The following is a 17,953-nucleotide window of genomic DNA, read 5'->3' as shown; positions in this document are numbered from 1 at the left end:
GACCCCTGGTGTAAACTCCTATGTTACCCCTACAGCCCCTGGCCCTCCTTTGGGGGCCTCACTTCTCCAAGGGATGAGGGTCCAAAGGAGCCTTTTGGATCTGGCCTCTGCCCCCAAAGTGTTGGGTGTCTCAGCCCCTTCTAAGCCTCAGCTTCTCTTTTGGTGACATAAGATGACTACTGTCCCCCACTGTCCTGGGCATTAGAGGGCACGGCCAGGATGGCCAGAGAAGAGCTGAGAAAACTACAACAAAACACCATTGGGTCAGGATGTCCTCCCAGTCTTTGTCATGCAGCATTTCCTCAAAGCCTCTGCTCACCTCCATAGGGAGGGGTGGTCAAGGGGGCTGTGGCCAGGGCAGTCTCCCTCTGTCCCAGCTGTGTCAGTACTGTGTGGCCACCCACCAGATCCCTAGTGGTAGCCTCCCAGAGAAAGCAAAGCTGCCAGCCCTGGCCTCCTCCCCTCGCCTTTGCTGCCCCCTAGTAGGGACTATTAACTCTGCTTTCCCTGCAGCCACACTGACTGCAAGCAGCTCACAGCTGGGTTTGCTGCAACAATGGATTTGGGGACCCGGAACCCATCTATTGTGGCCATGGTAACCCTTCTGGACCCTTAGCCTCCTGTAGACTTTACCCCTTCTCACTCAGTGGCAGGGCTCCCAGGACTGCACCTCCCCTGCCCAGCACCCAGGCACCATGGGCACAAGCACCGTAGGAGCCAGGCATAGGGCCTGGTAGGGCCTTACTGCTCTTACAGCCTCTGAGCTCTCTTGGGCTGCAAGCACAGACAGGCTGCTGTATCAGCCATTCTCGTTTAATGTTTTGGACCAGTCAAGACACTCAGAGACCCCGGCATGAAGGTAATGCTGCAGCAGCTTGGGCCTTGGGATCCCTGGAAGGTTAGGCAGTGTGTCAGTGACAGGGGCCTGGGGTCCCACATTGTTGCCACGATGGCCACCTCGGGATGGCTGGCAGAAGTTCTGCTGGTAGGTAGTGCTTTCATGGGGAAGCTGGATCTGCACAAAGTGGACAAGGCGCTGTGGGAGATCACTGAGTCCTGGGCCTGACCGGAAATTGGCTTGGTAGGAGGATTCAAGGGGCCGCTTCTGGTGGAACTCCAGCTCACAGGGTGCCCAGCGCAGGAAGGTGTGTTGCTGCCGCAGGCGTTCCAGGTCTTTCCGCCTTCCGACTCCCTGCAGTAGGCAGTAGGGGCCCTCCTCAATGGTACGGGCCCTTGGCCCACAGCCCAGGCACCAGACATTGCCTTGGGCACCTCCTAAACCCAGCCTCTTGGTGATGCCTGGCCTGTGCCTGGACTCCCTGGCCTGTACCCCAGTCTTTGTGGCCAGCCATGCATTTCATTGCAGGGTGAAGCCCCCAGATAGTCAGTGGCCCCTAGGATATTTGCATATTGTCAGGCAAGCAGGTGGAGGAAACCAAAGCAGAGGCACCTTCTTTCGTGGCATGGGCTGTTTCCCATGGGAGAGAGGTTGTCTGTATAAGGAGCCCTCCCTGCCCGTAGTGTCTTACCCCCTCCATCCTACCTCCACACCAACCTAGGCTGGAGCCACCCACTCTCCTTCCTTTGCCCAGCACTCACTTTGTCGAAGGAAGTACGGTTGTCATGCTTGGAGAAGAAGTGTTGCTGCACTGGCTCCTTGAAAGAGAGGGAAAAAGAAGGTAGTGGGGGAAAAAGAAGGTAGTGGGGGAAAATGATGCTTACCTGCCCCCCAAGATATTGCTTCAGAGCCCATAATGGGGGGAAGATGCCAGGACGCACCACCCTTAAAACGCTAAACTGCTAACACCCTGAAAGGACAGGTACAAATTAAAGCAACACCTCACATCTGGGATATTTCATCCTGGCACTGGTCCCCAAAACAGAAGCCTCTGGAGCCTCTGATTGAGGAAGAGGCTGAGCTATTATCCAGGATATCCTGACATCAGGGGGCAGTGGTTCAAATTTTACATTGGGCCCTTAACTCTATATTGCTCAGGACTAGGCTTCAGTTTTCTCTGTGCACACTTACTACCCCTCATCAGCAACCCAAACACTTGATCCTGAATACCACCAAAAAACCTGAAATTTCTCCATAGCTCAAGCTCTCCTGAATGCTGGACTCAGTAGCCAACTACAAATATCTAACGAGCATCTCAAACACATGACTGAGCTCTGGATCATTCCCCAAACCCACCCCACCTACAGCCTCCTCCAGCTCAGGTCATGGCAGCTAAATCTAGCCAAACACCTCAGGTCCCCATGATTCTTTTCTTTCATACCCTATATCTAATGTGCCAGGAAATCCTGTTGCTACTTCCTTCAATATGTATCTAGGATTGGCCCACTCCTCAGCATGGCCACTGCGTTCCCTGGTCCAAGCCACCTTCCTCTTTTGTCTGAATAATTGTCTGAAAAAAAGAGCATCCCCACCTGGTGTCCCTGCTTTTAACCTTGCCCCTCCAGTCTATTGTCCTCTGAGCAGGCAGAGTAATTCTTTTAATACACAAGTCAGATCACATCTCTTGTTTGCCAAAGATCCACGACAGTTCCTCATGTTTGTGAAAGCCAAAGTCATCATAGTAGCCCGTGAGACCCACTCAATATTTGATCTCTCCATCACCTCCAGACACACCGGCATCCTCGCTGCTCCTCAAACATACCAGCTACTTCCACCTCTGACCTTCAAACCCCCTGTTCCTTCTGCCGAGCTGGCCATATAACCCCTTCTCACGTACCTCTTGGGAGGCCTTCCTTGAGTGCTACACCAGCAGTCCCATCACCCCAACTCTGCATTTTTCACCTTCTGACATACTATATATTATGATGTTGCTTATTGTCCGATGTTATCGTCTTGCTCACATCTGTAACTCCATCCTGAAGAACAGTGCCTGGCCCAATATAGTACCTGATCTGGTGAGTTCAGTCTTGGCTGGGTTGGGGTATGAGCAATGGCTGACAGCAGGTTCCTAAGTAAAAGGCAGGTACTAGGTTCATCCTAGATTGCTGAGCCAGAATCTTCAGGGTGGTATGTGTCTTTAACAAACTCCCCTATTAGGCCCTCCTGCCTTAGACAGCCACTGACAGTTTCCAAATAGAATGAAAGCTCCATGAAGGTGGGTAGCCAGCTGGCCTAACCTTTCATTCCTCATAAAGCAAGCTGACATCACTGGGATTAAAAACCCAAGGCCCTTTTAGAAAAAAGAAAAAACAGGAGAAAATCTTCAGAATCTAGAGCTAGACAAAGAGCTCTTAGACTTGACACCAAAAGAAAGAGCCATTTTAAAAATTGATAAATTGGACTTCATCAAAATTAAAAAACAAAATAAAACAACTTTTGTTCTGTGAAAGTCCACGTGAAGAGGATGAAAGGAGAAGCTACAGACTGGGAGAAAATATTTGCAAGCCACATACCCAATAAAGGACTACCAACTAGAAATGCAGAACTCTCACAACAATAAAATAAACAGTCCAATTAGAAAATGGGCAAACAACATAAAAACATTTCACCAAAGGGGATATAAAAAATGGCAAATAACACATGAAAAGATGTTCACCTTCATTACATATCAGGAAAATGCAAATTAAAAGCACAATGAGATATCACGACACATCAATCAGAATAGCTAAAGTGGAAAAAAGAGACAACACCAAATGCTGGTGAGGATGCAGAGAAACTGGATTCCTCATACACTGCTGGTGGGAAAGTGAAATGGCATAGTTACTCTGGAAAACCATTTGGCAGTTTCTTTTAAAAACTAAACATCCAATTACTATATGACTCAGCAGTTGCACTCCTGGGTATTTATCCCAAAGAAACAAAAACTTATGTTCACCCAAAAACCTGTACACAGATAGTCATAGCAGCTTAATTTGTAAGAGCCAAAAACTGGAATCAGCCCAGATGTCTTTTAATAGGTGAATAGGTTAAACAAACTGGTGTATACATACCATCCAATGAATACTAGTCAGTAACAAAAGGGAATGAACCGTTGATACAACAACCTGGATTAGTCTCTAGGAAATGATGCTGAGCAAGAAAAGCCAATGCCCAAAGATTGCATGCTGTATCATTCCATTTATATAATATTTTTGAAGTGACAACATTTTAGAAATGGAGGAGGGATTGGTGGTTGACAGGGGTGAAGGACAGCGGAAGGATGAAGGAGTGGAAGGGTGGTGGATGTAGCCATAAAAGGGTGGCACCAGGGATCCTTGTGACATTGGCAAGGACCTTGACTGTGTTGGTGGATACACAAACCTACAGAGGTGATAAGAATTGATAAATCTTACTATACACACATACAAATAAGCACACGGAAAACTGGGGCAATCTGACTGACAGGTGGATTGTGTCAACATCAGTGTCCTGGATGTCACATTATACTATAGCTTTGCACGATGTTGTCATTGGGAGAAACTGGGCCAAGTGTAGAAGGAATCTATTATTTCTTACAATTGCTTATGAATCTCAATAAAAATTTCAATTAAAAAAATCTGGGAGGGGATGTGAACTAGAGTCAATACTATTGTAAAAACTATGTATAGTGTCAGATGGGTACTAGATTTATTGGGGGGGATCACATCACAAATTATATAAATACCTAACCACTACGCTGTACACCTGAAACTAATATAAAATAATATTGAATGTCAAGTATAACTTAAAAATATATAGTCATGGAATGTAAAGTACACTATAGGGAATGTAGTCAATTGTACTATAATAGCTATGTACGGTATCAGACAGGTAGTAGACTTGGTGGGGTTATCACTTTGTGAGGGGTATAAATGTCTAATTACTACCATGTTTCCCTGGAAATAAGACCTAGCCGGACCATCAGCTCTAATGCATCTTTTGGAGCAAAAATTAATATAAGACCCGGTATTATTTTAATATAAGACTGGGTATAATATAATATAATACTGGGTCTTATATAATATTATATTTTACTCTAAAAGATGCATTAGAGCTGATGGCCCAGCTAGGTCTTATTTTCGGGGAAACATGATATGTCGTTCTGTATACCTGAAGCTAATAAAAACATCTGGGGGTCTGGGGCAAGTTCCAATTGACCCCAAGTTCTCCCCCATCACTATCCTCAGCTGTAGAATTGTACACACCCCTGCAATGTGTTCACCTTCGTGTGGGAGGCAGCTCTGACTCTGGAAACCCACTATTCTTACCACGGTAGGATATTCTATCGATGCCCACCGACTGGAGTTTTGTTCTCACAGCTGTGGGAGCCTGGTAAAACATGCAGTCATTTCCTCTCCACCCAGGCAGCTCTGAGAATTCTGGCCCCTGAGGAGAATTTTACCTACATCTTCGCTTCTAGCATCCAGGGTTCTTTTCCACTGAGGTGCTAAAACCCCAGGTCTCTTAACAGGTGGGGCTTGGGCTTGGGTTCCAGCTGGAGAAGACTTTGAGGATGGGTAAGTTTCCTGGGAGGGGGTAGTGTTTGCATGCAGAGGCTGGGCAGTCTGCAGTCAGGGTGCTGAGAGATGAATATCTGTGGCAGTCTGAGGCATGGTGGGGACAGGGGGCAGGAACGCAGCAACCGTGGCACCACCAGCGAAGGACCTGCCCCAACCATGAGCCCCAGGACTCTTGTGTGACCTTAAGAACAAACAGGACCAGGATATATTTCCCAAGAAGCAGGCAGGTGAAGGATAGAAATAAATTTATCTAGTGTAGAAGTAAAAGAATTTCCTTGTATCTGAATGACATGGGCAAAATTTCTACCTGCCCCAAACTAAAGTGGATGCCACCTCTTGGAAAGGTTTTCAACAATAGCTGCAATCAGCCAGCTGAAACCTGGTATCACTCAGCAAATATGCACCTTCCCTTAACAGTCCCACTAACTAAAACAGCTTTAGACCTAGAAAGAGCTACGAGACTGGCATTTATACAACCTGAGCCCCAAACACACAGCTCATGATGTTTTTGGCTGCTGATAATGCTAGTAAATGCTTTATATATCAAGTCTTCCACCAAAACATGTCCCCCTACTCTGTCCCTGGGGGACAGGTTGAGAGGATGTTGTCTTGGGGTAACAGCTGCCACTGAGGACTACTACAAACACCCAGCAGGGAGTCCCTGTACTACTTGGGGCCCGTCACTCTCACAAGGGAGGTGGCCCCAGACGAGCAGTTGGGGCTGCCTGTGGGCCTGCCTCAGTAGGCAGTGCCAGGCAGCTCTTTCATTGGGGATGCTAAGGCAGCTTAGGCTTCACAGCAGGCAGCCTCCAGGACCCTTCTCTTGGCCTGGGAAAGTGATTCCTGAGAATCCACATGGCCGATCAAGTAGGATCTGGCTAAAGGCTGGGAAGCAAGAAGGTGCAGTGGGCATTTTCCAGGCACCCCTCCAGGACCCTCCCAGTTCTCCTCCACCCTGTTCTTGCCCAGGAGGCTGATCTGAGTGCACTTCTCACCAGGCTGCCTTCCCTCTGACCCTTAGGAAGCCCTGGGAGGACGGGGGGAAGGAGGTAAGAGGTGTTTCTTCTCCTGGCTCCCTCCCAGGCCAGCCCCCACCTGGCTGTGTCTCTCTACCCAAGATCGCCACTGCTGTCAGGGTGGCCCTCTCCATACCACTCTGTCCTTCTGGGTTCTAGGAGCCATGCCTTCCACTTGTCCCTTCGGGCCCAGCTATACTGACCCCTTGGTTGTGGGCAATCTGTGAGACTGCCTTCCCCTGAGGCCCCTCACTTACTCCTCCTGAGTTGTTCTCCTTTGAGTGGGCTCTTTCCTTTGGGAGCCCAACTGATGCCCAGTGCTCCCTCCCCGTCTCTAGGCATGGGGCCCTGCATCCCTCTTCTATTATGGGAAGCCTTTTCCAGCCACTCTAGGCCATTTCTGCCATCACCGCTTTCCAGTTCTCCTTGGCTAGGCATGCGGGTGGGTACCCAGCCTCTTTCTATGCTGCTTCCTTGATCAGAGGAGGCCTCCCACTCACTCACTCCTGAGTCCTTGGGCTATGAGGCTAATTGTAGGCTAGACCATGGGCTTCCATGGCATCAAGGAGTCTGATCCCAAGGGCTGTTGTCAGCAAAACTCAAGGCTTACTTCCTGGGTTCTGGAGGCTCTCTCTCCATGGTTGCCCACCCCACCGGGGCCCTGACCCTTCCTCCACCTAGGAGCACTGAGCAAGACTGGTATTTCCAGTCCATCCTGGTATTGGCTCCTCTCCGCCCTGTCTATAGGGGGAAGACCTGACATTTCAGGGAAGACGGGCCATGCCTCATGCATGTCCCGGGGATAGGCTGGCCCCAGGTTCCTGTCTAACTATGGTAGGGCTGAGGATGATACTCTTGGGGCCTGAGAGAAGCAGCAATTGGCCAAGCCACCGCAGCTACCCACAAGACTGCCTCGTACCTGACATCGTTGCTGGAACACTGCCGGAGGCTCAGGCTTGGCTGCAAGGCGGTATTCTCGAGCACTTTCACTCTTGAATTGGCCTCTGTAGTGCCCATAGAAGCCATTGTTGTGCTATAATAAGTCAGGTGTGAGGGTAAATCCTACCCGAACCCCAACCCACAGTCCCAGACTCCAGGGCTCCCAGGCTGGAAGCCTCTCGTGGGAGTTCCTGACAGACTAGAAAGAATCTGAGGAGGAGGGACATCCCTGGAGAGGAGCCTATGAAGAGGTGTCTCCCATCAATCATTAGAATAGTCGGCTTCAGCTGTGCTGGCCCATCTGGGAGGGTCATGTGTGTGTGAAGGAGTTCCTCTTTTCTTTTCTTTCTTTCTTTCCTTCTTTCTTTCTTTCTTTCTTCTTCTTCTTCTTCTTCTTCCTTCCTTCCTTCCTTCCTTCCTTCCTTCCTTCCTTCCTTCCTTCCTTCCTTCCTTCCTTCCTTTTTTCCTCTCTCTCTCTCTCTGTCTCTCTGTCTCTCTGTCTATCTCTCTCTTTGTTTCTTTAATAAGGTCCTAATATGGGCTGGGGAGATAGCAGTGAAAAGACAGAAGGATCCTGGCCCCTATGAATCTTCCTTCTGAGGGGGAGTCAGACACAGTGAATAAGGTCAGGGAAAAAATAGCCTGATGACTAGCTCAAGAGTGACAAGGGACAGGGACAGATCCTCGTGACAATGGGGGTGGGATCTGAGCATAAAAAGGAGTCAGCCATGTGAGGAGCAGCAGAAGAGCATTCTATGTAGTGGGAATTGTAAAGCTCAGAGGCCAGAAAGAGAGATGTTGGAAGAACCACAACAACAAAAGGCCTTATGACTAAAGGATTATGAGCTGGAGAGAAGCGAAGTGAGGGACAAGGGAGGGACAAGGTTAGGAATACGGATTGTCTTCGAAGAGCAAGGGAAGACTTTTCAGCAGGGGAGGGGCCAGACAAGTTCTGAGTTGGGGAGTTGGGGTGATGCAGAGCTCTGAGCAGAGTTTTGCAGACAGGGCCACTGTCTAGTGGCATGGCCCTCCCCTGGGGGATCCGAGAGGAAGTTGCCTTCATTGTTTTCCTCCCAAAGTTAACAAATAGGTCAAAGGTCCCCGAAGAGCAAGGACTGAATGGATCCATCCATTGCAAAGTCGTGAACACCTGTTTGCAGCTATTCTGAAACTGGAGCACCTAAAGGATGAACTTTCCAAAAGAAGTTTCACCAACAGTGGATACCATCTGGAGAGAATTTCAGAGATTGGGACTGGCAGCAGACAGAAGTGAGCATCTATTAGGGGTCTAAGGAGGGGCTGCACTGTGCTGATGTCATTAGGCAGACACCCTGTGGGTATCCGGCCATGGCCCATCCTCTGTGTCCGGAGCGCTCCTTGGAGAGGATGGTGTGTCTGATCCTCCATGATCACGTACCTGAACAGAAAGAACCTGTCCCAAGCCCGCCTCTGGCCATCACAGTGGGGTCCTAAGCATGACTGGGAAGCTCGTTATTTTTTTCATCCCGCTGAAGACTTGGTTCATCCCACTTTACTTTCCGTCCTTCTATTATCTATTGAAATTCCCTTGCTCTATATTCTGTTTAGTTCAATGGTATTTATTGGGCTTTTACTGTATTTCTGGCATGGGGCTGGGCATGGGATATACAGATGAAGGAAAACAGTCTTTGCCCTCAAGATGTTCCCAGTCTAGCGAGCAGTCAAACTCCAGAAGTTTGGGGGAATCAAGCATAGGACTGGGAACGGATGGCTAGAGGACTAGAAAGTTCAGCTGGTTAGCACAAGACCAGGACACATGGAAGGTGGTATGGTGTCAGGAAGACTAAGTAAGCTCCAGGGTGACCTCAGGATGGCAGAGGGCAAGTGGGCAGTTTGGGGCCCTCCACTAGCCTGAATGCTGAATGAAAACCTTCTCACTTTACTCTCATGATTCATTCAAATTTTAGGTACTACCCCAGGGCCAGGATTAACTAAAAAGTGCACTCTTACCCAGGAGCCCACTAAAGCACTTTGCATCTTTTCGGGAAAGGAGCAGAAAAGACAAATTTTCCTCTTGTCTTTCTGAGGCTGTCTAAGGAAAGAATCTCAGGAAGAGAATCTCAGGAAGTCAACTTCTTGTTGCTTAGTGACAAAGGGAGGTTGTGACTGCATAATGCTGCTGATTGTTGAGGCAGCGCCTAGCCTGCTACCCCTTTGTGCTTCCTGCTCTGTTTTTACTTTTTTTTAAAAAAGAATACATTTTATTGGGGAATATTGGGGGACAGTGTGTTTCTCCAGGGCCCATCAGCTCCAAGTTGTTGTCCTTCAATCTAGTTGTGGAGGGTGCAGCTCACTGGCCCATGAGGGAATTGAACCGGCAACCCTGTTGTGCAGAGCTCGCTCTCTAACCAACTGAGCCATCTGGCTGCCCCTGTATTTACTTCTTTATGAGAGAAATTTTCCCCTCATCCTCATCATTAACAGCCTGAGAGAGTCCTTATATAGAAACACATAAGGCTCCAGTGCAGTCTGATGAACTTAGTCAATGAAATATTAAAGAGCATTTAGAGGCGAATCCTGGATTTTTAAAACTGTGCAACCCAAATGCCAGGGTTATCAATTTAGAAAGCATTCCATGGAGTCAGAAGAAATGTTAAAGGTGTTGGTGGCTCTTAGATTAAAATTGCTGCTTCGGAGTAAGTCTCTGTCAATTTGTCAGGAGTTTGTGGTGACTGGGAACATGATTGTGCCAGGTGAATGTTACAAGGGCCTGAGTGAAGGAGAGCATAATAGAGGCACAAAAGAAGGAACATGAAAATATTTCACATCGTGGTTTCATTCCAAGCTATCTCTGGGCAAATAATAGTCTGTTTGTCTCTGTCTCTGTCTCTCTCTCTCATAACACAGGAACGAGAACAGTTCACCCCCTTTGCTAAGCAAAAGAAGCTGGCAATCAGCCTCTAAAAATGTGCCAGTGGAAAGTTCAACAACTGGAAACACTCAAACCCTGCTGGTGTCATTGGCACAAGACCTACTAGCCAGCAAGCCCACCCTAGTATAAATACCCTGGAGATCCCTTCTTATATGTATTCACAGGTACAAGAAGTTTCATTACAGCATCTGTACAGGAGAAAAACAATAAGAAGCCTGAATGTTTACCAACAGGACAACGAGGAAATTGACCTATAGTCACACACTGAAATGCTGGAGGTACTATTAATGGACTATAGATACTTGAATCCACAGAGATAAATCTTAAAAACGGTGAGTCAAAAAGTCAAGTTGTAGGAAGATACACAAAGTATACCATTTCTAAAATGATACAAACATGCAAAACAATGCTCTTATATTGTTTATGACTAGAACATATGAACTAAAAGCATAAAGCAGGCGTAGAAATGAGAAGCATCAAATTCAGGATAGAAGTCACCTGGAAAATGGTATCAGGGAAGGGAGAGTGAAGCCTCAACCCTGTAATGTTTTTATTTTTCAAAGCTTTTTAAGGTAAAATTCACCCAATAAGCTGCACATATTAAAAGGGTACAATTTGGTGCATTTTGATCTATGTGTACATCTATGAAACAACTACAATCAAGATGGTAAATATACCCGTCATCCCCAAGTTTCCTTCTGCTTATTGCTAATCCTTGTCTGTGGCACTCAGTCCTCAGGCAAGTGCTGGTTGGCTTTCTGTCACTATAGATTAATTTGCATTGTCTAGAATTTCATATAAATGGAATTATTCAGCCTGTGTTCTTTTGTGTTTGGGTGCTTTCACTCAGCATAATTATTTTGAGAATTATTCATGGCATTGTGCCCACCAATCATTCATTCCTTTATATTGTGTAGTTTTCCATTATATGGATATGCCAAATCTTTCTGCTTGCCTTTAAAAAAAATTTTTTTAAATACGCTTGTTAGAGCAGTTTTAGGGTCACAGCAAAATCAAAGATACAGAGATTTCTCAGATACTTCCTGCCTCCACACATGCATAACCTCTCCTATTATCAACACCTCTCCACCAGAATTATACATTTGTTATTATTGCTGAACCTGAATTGACATGTCATTATCACCCAAAGTCCATAGTTTACCTTAGGGTTCACACTTGGTGTTGTACATTCTATGGGTTTGGACAAATGTACAGTGACATATATGCCCCATTATAGTATCATACAGAATAGTTTCACTGCCCTAAAATTCCTCTGTGCTCCCTATCCATTACTCCCTCCCCCCAGCCCTTGGCAATCACCGATCTTTTCCCTATCTCCACAATTTTGCCTTTTCCAGAATGTCATATGGTTGGAATTCTACAGTATTGTAATTTTTTCAGATTGGCTTCTATCACTTAGTAAAATGCACTTACATTTTCTCTATGTCTTTTTATTGCTTGATAGTTCATTTATTTTTAGTGTTGAATAATATTTCATTGCCTGGATGTATGACAGTTTATTTATCCATTCACCTACTGAAGATGACACCTTGGTTGCTTCCAAGTTTTGGCAATTACAAATAAAGTTGCAATAAATATGCATGTACAAGTTTTGTGTGGACATTAAGTTTTCAACTTCTTTGGTAATACCAAATGTATTTACTCCTTTGGGTAAATGCCAAAGAATGCTAATGCTGGATGGTACGGTAAAAGTATGTTTAGTTTTGCCAGAAACTGCCAAACCATCTTCCAAAGCAGCTGTACAATTTAATATTTCCACCAGCAACGAATGAGAGTTCCTGTTGCTCCACATCCTCACCAGCATTTTGTGTTGTCAGTGTTCTGGATTTTGGCCATTCTAATAGGTATGTAGTGCTATCTCATTGTTGTTTTCATTTGCATTTCCCTAATGACATATAATGTTGAGCATCTTTTCATATGCTTATTTATCATCTATATATCTTCATTGGTGAGGTGTCTCTTCAGGTCTTTGGCACACTTTTTAATTGGGTTGTTTTCTCATTATTGAGTTTTAAGAGTTCTTTCTATATTTTGGATAGCAGTTCTTTATCAGATATGTCTTTTGAATCCACACACCCGTCTGGTTTTTGTCCCCACTTCACCACTGAGACTGCTCTGTCAAAGTCACCAATAATTACCTCCTCATTTTCCTTGCCATGTCAGCAGCATTTGATACAACTGTTCTCCTCCTCCTCCTTGAAAGATGCTCTAGGTGGCTTCCATAGTGCCTCACTCTCCTGGTGTCCCTCCTCTGTTTCTGACCACATCTGCTCTGGCTCCTTTTGCTGCTTTTTCCTCCTCTAGGCCTCTGGATGTTGAGTGTCCTCGGCCTCAGTACAATTCTGTTTTCCATCCATACTCCTTCATTGGTGATCTCATCCTGTTTCATGCTTTTAAAATCCATCTATAGCTATCAGAGGCAGAGTTCAATAGACCCCTCCTGCCTGACACCCTCGACCTCTGCCCAACCTGCCATCAGGCTGCCGCAGCATTTAGCAGGCCAGGAACCTTGAATGCTTTCTTTCCTCCTTTCTCTTCCTTCCAGGCCCCCAGTTGTGTGTCCGTCTCTGACCACAGCATCTCTTGCCCCAGCTACCCATCCCGCAGCTCTCCATAGGACCACCCAGGCCCCAGCCATGCCCTGACTCATGAACATACAGTTCACTCCACATATAACAGGATATGCGTCTGGTGACCCCTCAGCAGGTCTGCATCTAGCGATGGGGTGACGGGTTGGGTGTGCGTGGGCAGCAGGATGTGGAAGTGTGAGGTTACATCTCAGGACAGGTCTGTGGGCTAAGTGTGCTGTGTAGTGGTGAGTGGAGCAAAGTAGGCCATCAGGCCTGGCCAATAATCCCAGAGTTAAAACCATTATATCTGTTAAAGCCGTTAGTCACGTGCTGCAGCAGGGGCGGGCCCAAGGCTTGAGGCTTAATCCCCATTGGTCAGAGCAGGCCCTAGGGGCGGGGCCGCGCATGCTTAGGCGGCCTTCACGAGACAAAGAAGCCTCGAAGCCAACTCAGGGCTGCCTCAGGTCTGGTGCGCTGCGTGTAGCCCTCAGAGGGCAGGTGGGGTTTGTGTAGAGGACCTAGGAGGGGTTCGGGGGAGGTAGAGGAGAGTCGGGGATCTGAATGGGCCTTGCCGATAGGGTCAAGATTCCCCGGGACCGTGAGGAGTTTCCGGGGACACACGTGGCTTCTCCACTTGAGCTTTGCCTTGCAGTTCCTAGCCGCCGTTTATTTCCCTGCGACGGAAGGCCGCGCTGGTTTTCCACAGAGACATGACTTCTGTGCTTATCCTCTGAGAGATGTTTCTGTCAGATTCCACGGGGCCACGCCTCCCGTCCCTAGTTCCGAGGCAAGGAAAAGCGTTGGCCGGGGGAAGTCAGGGTGAACAGGAAGCCAGGGAAACTCACCGGGATTTGTCTTTATTATTACGGAAAATCCCGTGGAATCCTCTGGAAAGGCCATCGGAATGATTGAGTCTAGGAGCCCAGAGCTTGTCTCCTGCTGGAAAAGAAGAGACAGAAGACGGGAGAGAACGGCTGTAGGAGGTTGAGGCGGGCCTGGTCGAGGCCAGAGGGGCCACAAAGTCTGAGGGAGAGAGCTGCTGCGACCGAGTGGAGAAACGGAGGGGCACTTGGAGGGCCTCCTAGTTGAAGAGGGGGTCAGATTGGCGGGGGCTCTCTTCAGCCCACGTATTCCTCCTCTGCCTACCACCTCGCCAGGACGTTCCCAAGGAAGTAGTCGCATTCTTTGCACGCACTCACACCTTTCCTTTTATGCTTTAAGAGAGATGCAGGATAAGGGGGACGGAAGCTTGCCCTGCAAAGTTTTTAACGTGTGCATTTCAGTTTTAATTTACCTTAGAATGACTAGTGTCCTACTGAAGAATGACTGACTGCCTCTTCATAAACCTGAGGCTGAGCACATCAAGCCCCAATCATCCTTAGACATGGTCAAGGGTGGAACCATGGAATTTCTTCAACCACATTTAAGAAACCTCTTAAGAATAAGTTAGGTCTGGAACCCTGGGACTAGTATTCTAAACCCCAAGCCACATGCTATGTAAATTACTCTCCCATCAGCATAAACAAATAGAAGACAACAGGCTTTATCACCTAGATGTAGTAGTAATCGCCTTAAATAATGGTCTTGTAGTGATGTATATAAAACTGTATAAGATCCTAAATTTAGACTCTAGAAGGAGGAATTTCTGCTAGTGTGGATGGAAGGAAAAAAACTCAGGCTATCAAAGAAATAAGTAAACAAGAGTCAGGAATCGTACATTTACTTCATTTCACCTCCTTTGTTAAAAATATGTAATATTTTTACATATTTACATATGAGGAATGGTATTTCAAGACTGAAAGCTGGGTGCTAGGGTTGGTCATTATTTCCTGGCATTTTCAGTGGACAGAGCTATGAAACATATTTTTAAAGAGAAAAATACATCAAGTTAATAATGATTTTCAATTTATTTCAAGCCTAGGATTACAGGGTTTTTGCTTAACTTCGTTGATTTTGTGTTTGTATCTCTTTTTTCATACACTGGAAATTTTGATTTCTAATCACATTAATACAACTATTTACTTTATTCTGAGATATTATTTATATTTATACAGTACCTTTTTTATTAAGTATGATTATTAAAAACAGATACACAGATTCCTTTGCTGCTTATTTTGTCTCTAGGATACACTCCACTAGGGATATGGAGTCAAATCACCATGTTTAGAGGAACAAGAAATTAACCCTCTCTGTGGGGCTGGCTCACCTACTCATTTGTTTCATTTTGCTTCTTTGTAGGGATTGCTCTGTTTTTCCTATATTGATTTAATTTTGTGTTGTAATTATGTGATTACATATAAACATTTACATAATTCTAAAGTTGAAACCTTGAAAACTGCCCCATTTGGAGAAGTCTAGTTTCCAACCTTAGCCTCTCCCTATCTATTCCCACTCTCCCCCTAAAGGTAGTAACCATTTTTATTGGTTTTCAGTTTATCTTCTCTCTTTCTCTCCCACCCTCCCTTCTTTCCTTCCTTTAAAAAAATATAAGCCTATTTGTATGTGTGTGTATTTGTCTATACTTATGTTCCTCTGCCTTTTCTTGGATGAAATATTACATACCACACACACTATTCTTCACTTTGCTTTCTTAATTAGCGGTATACCCTGTAGACCACTCCCAGTGTATATAGAAGAGATCTTCCTTGTTCCTTTTAACAACTCCACAGAACTCCATTGCAATGAATGTACCATAGTTTGTTCAGCTATTCCCAGTTGATGGACATTGAGTTGTTTCTGGTCTTGCTATTATAGATGATGGTGATTTTATCAAATGGTTTTTGATATATATTGATATGATCATATGATTTTTCTTCTTTAGCCTGTTGATGTAATGGATTACATTAATTGATTTTCAAATGTTGAACTAGACTTGCATGCCTAAAATAAATCCCAGTTAGTTTTGTATAATTCTTTCTATACATTGTTGGATTCAATTCGCTAATATTTTGTTAAGAACTTTGCACCTTTGTTCATAAGAGATATTGGTCTGAGCTTTCTTTGGTTTTGATATTAGGGTAATGCTGGCTTCATAGAATGAGTTAGGAAGTATTCTCTCTGTTTTTGTCTTTTAGAAGAGATTGTAGAGAATTGGTATAATTTTCCCCCTAAGTGTTTGGTAGTATCCACTTGTGAACCCATCTGTACAATATTGAGTTTTCTTTGGTTTTCGTATCAATGAGTTATTTTATTAATTTATTGGGAAAGTAATTGTTGCACTGAATTCCTTTTAAGGTAGTCTACAAAGAAGACATTATCTAAACTGTGTTCAATAAGGTTGAAACAAGATAATTCATTGTATTTAGTCCCAACCCTGTAGCAACCTAGGGTGAGTTTGAGAGACTTGGTGTGTTACAAATGAGAGTGCTTTGAACTGAGAGTAGGTGAATGTGGAAGGCCCTCAGAGACCATGGATTTGTTTGAAAATGGTGAAGCCACAGTGTCAGAGGAAGTAACTAAGAAATACCTAGTAAGTGTCAGTGTCCATATCCAGGCAGTGAATATCCCTGATCTTGAATTCTCTAGCCCATCCTTAAAGGTAGGTGTTATCTTCATTTCACTGATAAGGAAACTGAGCTTCACAGAAATTAACTAATTTGCCCAAGTTCACACAATTTATAACTACAAGAGTCAGTATCAGAAACTTGATCTGGTTCCTCTAAAGCAGGGGTGTCCAAACTTTTTTCAACGGTTTTCACCAGGGGCCATATGTGGTAAAATACACAAACAGCCGGGCCACTCACTCGAGGTGAAGTACGTATTGCCTCACCTGGTTTATTTAAGTAAACTAAATATATTTTTGGAATTTGCTACGGGCCAATTAACAATGGATCATGGGCCGCAGTTGGCCCGCGGGCCGCAGTTTGGACACCCCTGCTCTAAAGCCATACTCTTGCAAGTCATTACCCTGCTGCTTACAAAGAGAGAAATACAGAATGGGTTGGTTCTAGAAAGTAACTAAAACAGAGCCAGTGTTGAGAAACAAGACCATGGGGTGCTTGAAACAGCATGAACTTTGTTTCTGGGCTGACCTAGTAGAGAACTTACTTACCTCTAATTATTAGAGAGAACTTGAGCTAATTATTTAGCCCATCTGTGTCCTCACAAACTTCTAAATGGGGATTACAAACACCTGCCTTACAAAACCATTAAACTTGTATCTTGCAAGTATCTAGCACTGTCCTGGCACATAATAGGGTCTGTGTAAGTGGCAGTGCCGTTAGCCCCTTGCTCGTGTGATCTATACTTAACTTTCTTGCATACCAGGTGGCTAAAAACACCCAAGTGCATCTGTTTTTCTAGAAAATTTCAATGTAACCCATTTCTCTCAACAAGGTTCAATTATATATACTAAATGTCTATATTTGTTCAGAACTTCTGTTTCATTTTATTCAGATCTATGTTGGAACAGTATTTGGTATTTGATCAAATATGTCCACCATATGTGTAGGCATCATTTTCTGATGCCCTCAATGGCAATATATAATCTGATAGATATGAATGTTCTGTGAAACCAGGGAGACCAAATTTAGAAATTGGACTTGCTTCATAAAATCCAAGCCGTGTGATCATCATGATGAACTGTAGCAGGCAGTGTATGGGGAAGGCTGTGAGGCACCTGCTTAGTAGAGTCATGGGAAGGCAGTTTTGCCCAAAACACTCACTCAGCTTCTTTCCTGCCTGATTCCACAGCTTCCTTGGCATTTTAATACGCTATGGTCTGGTCTAGTCTTCTTGGGAGAGGTTATAGATTAAATCATTCATTGTATCAGGCAATGAAAGATGACATTTATTAGTCTTTTTTTTTAAAAGTGTATTGGGGTGACAATTGTTAGTAAAGTTACATAGACTTCAGGTGTACAATTCTGTATCACATCATCTATATATATCACACTGTGTGTTCACCACCCAGAGTCAATTCTCTTTCCATCACCATATATTTGATCCCCTATTAGTCTTTTCTTAAAAGCAGATTATTGGTAGGGTGACAAAAAGGACAAGAGAGCAGAGGATGAAAGGCAAACTTACTATTTCATAGGTGACTGGACTCTCTGGTAGTA

At 45.1% G+C, this 17,953-nt stretch overlaps 1 protein-coding gene across 1 annotated transcript; it reads right to left on the bottom strand.

Annotated features, from left to right (window-relative positions):
* Nucleotides 1-799: 799 nt before the first annotated feature.
* On the bottom strand, nt 800-9,407 carry C17H3orf84 (chromosome 17 C3orf84 homolog). The gene is made up of 4 exons (XM_033132836.1): nt 9,381-9,407; nt 7,372-7,485; nt 1,600-1,656; nt 800-1,213 (listed from the first exon to the last, which is right to left on the bottom strand). The coding sequence occupies exons 1-4, from the start codon at nt 9,405-9,407 to the stop codon at nt 800-802; spliced, it is 612 nt and encodes a 203-aa protein (XP_032988727.1).
* Between the last annotated feature and the right edge of the window lie 8,546 nt (nt 9,408-17,953).

Source organism: Rhinolophus ferrumequinum, chromosome 17, assembly GCF_004115265.2.
Source record: "Rhinolophus ferrumequinum isolate MPI-CBG mRhiFer1 chromosome 17, mRhiFer1_v1.p, whole genome shotgun sequence".
Lineage (NCBI taxonomy): Eukaryota > Metazoa > Chordata > Mammalia > Chiroptera > Rhinolophidae > Rhinolophus > Rhinolophus ferrumequinum.
Note: the sequence above shows the minus strand (reverse complement) of the source record. Positions and strands in the feature narration are given on the sequence as shown.

Excerpts from the sequence above, each read along its gene's own strand:
- C17H3orf84 (XM_033132836.1), bottom strand. The coding sequence starts at position 9,407 with ATGCAAAGTGCTTTAGTGGGCTCCTGG. Across the intron at positions 7,486-9,380 it reads GTGCTTTAGTGGGCTCCTGG|CACAACAATGGCTTCTATGG; the intron begins GTAAGAGTGCAC and ends GACTTATTATAG. Across the intron at positions 1,657-7,371 it reads TGTTCCAGCAACGATGTCAG|GAGCCAGTGCAGCAACACTT; the intron begins GTACGAGGCAGT and ends CTCTCTTTCAAG.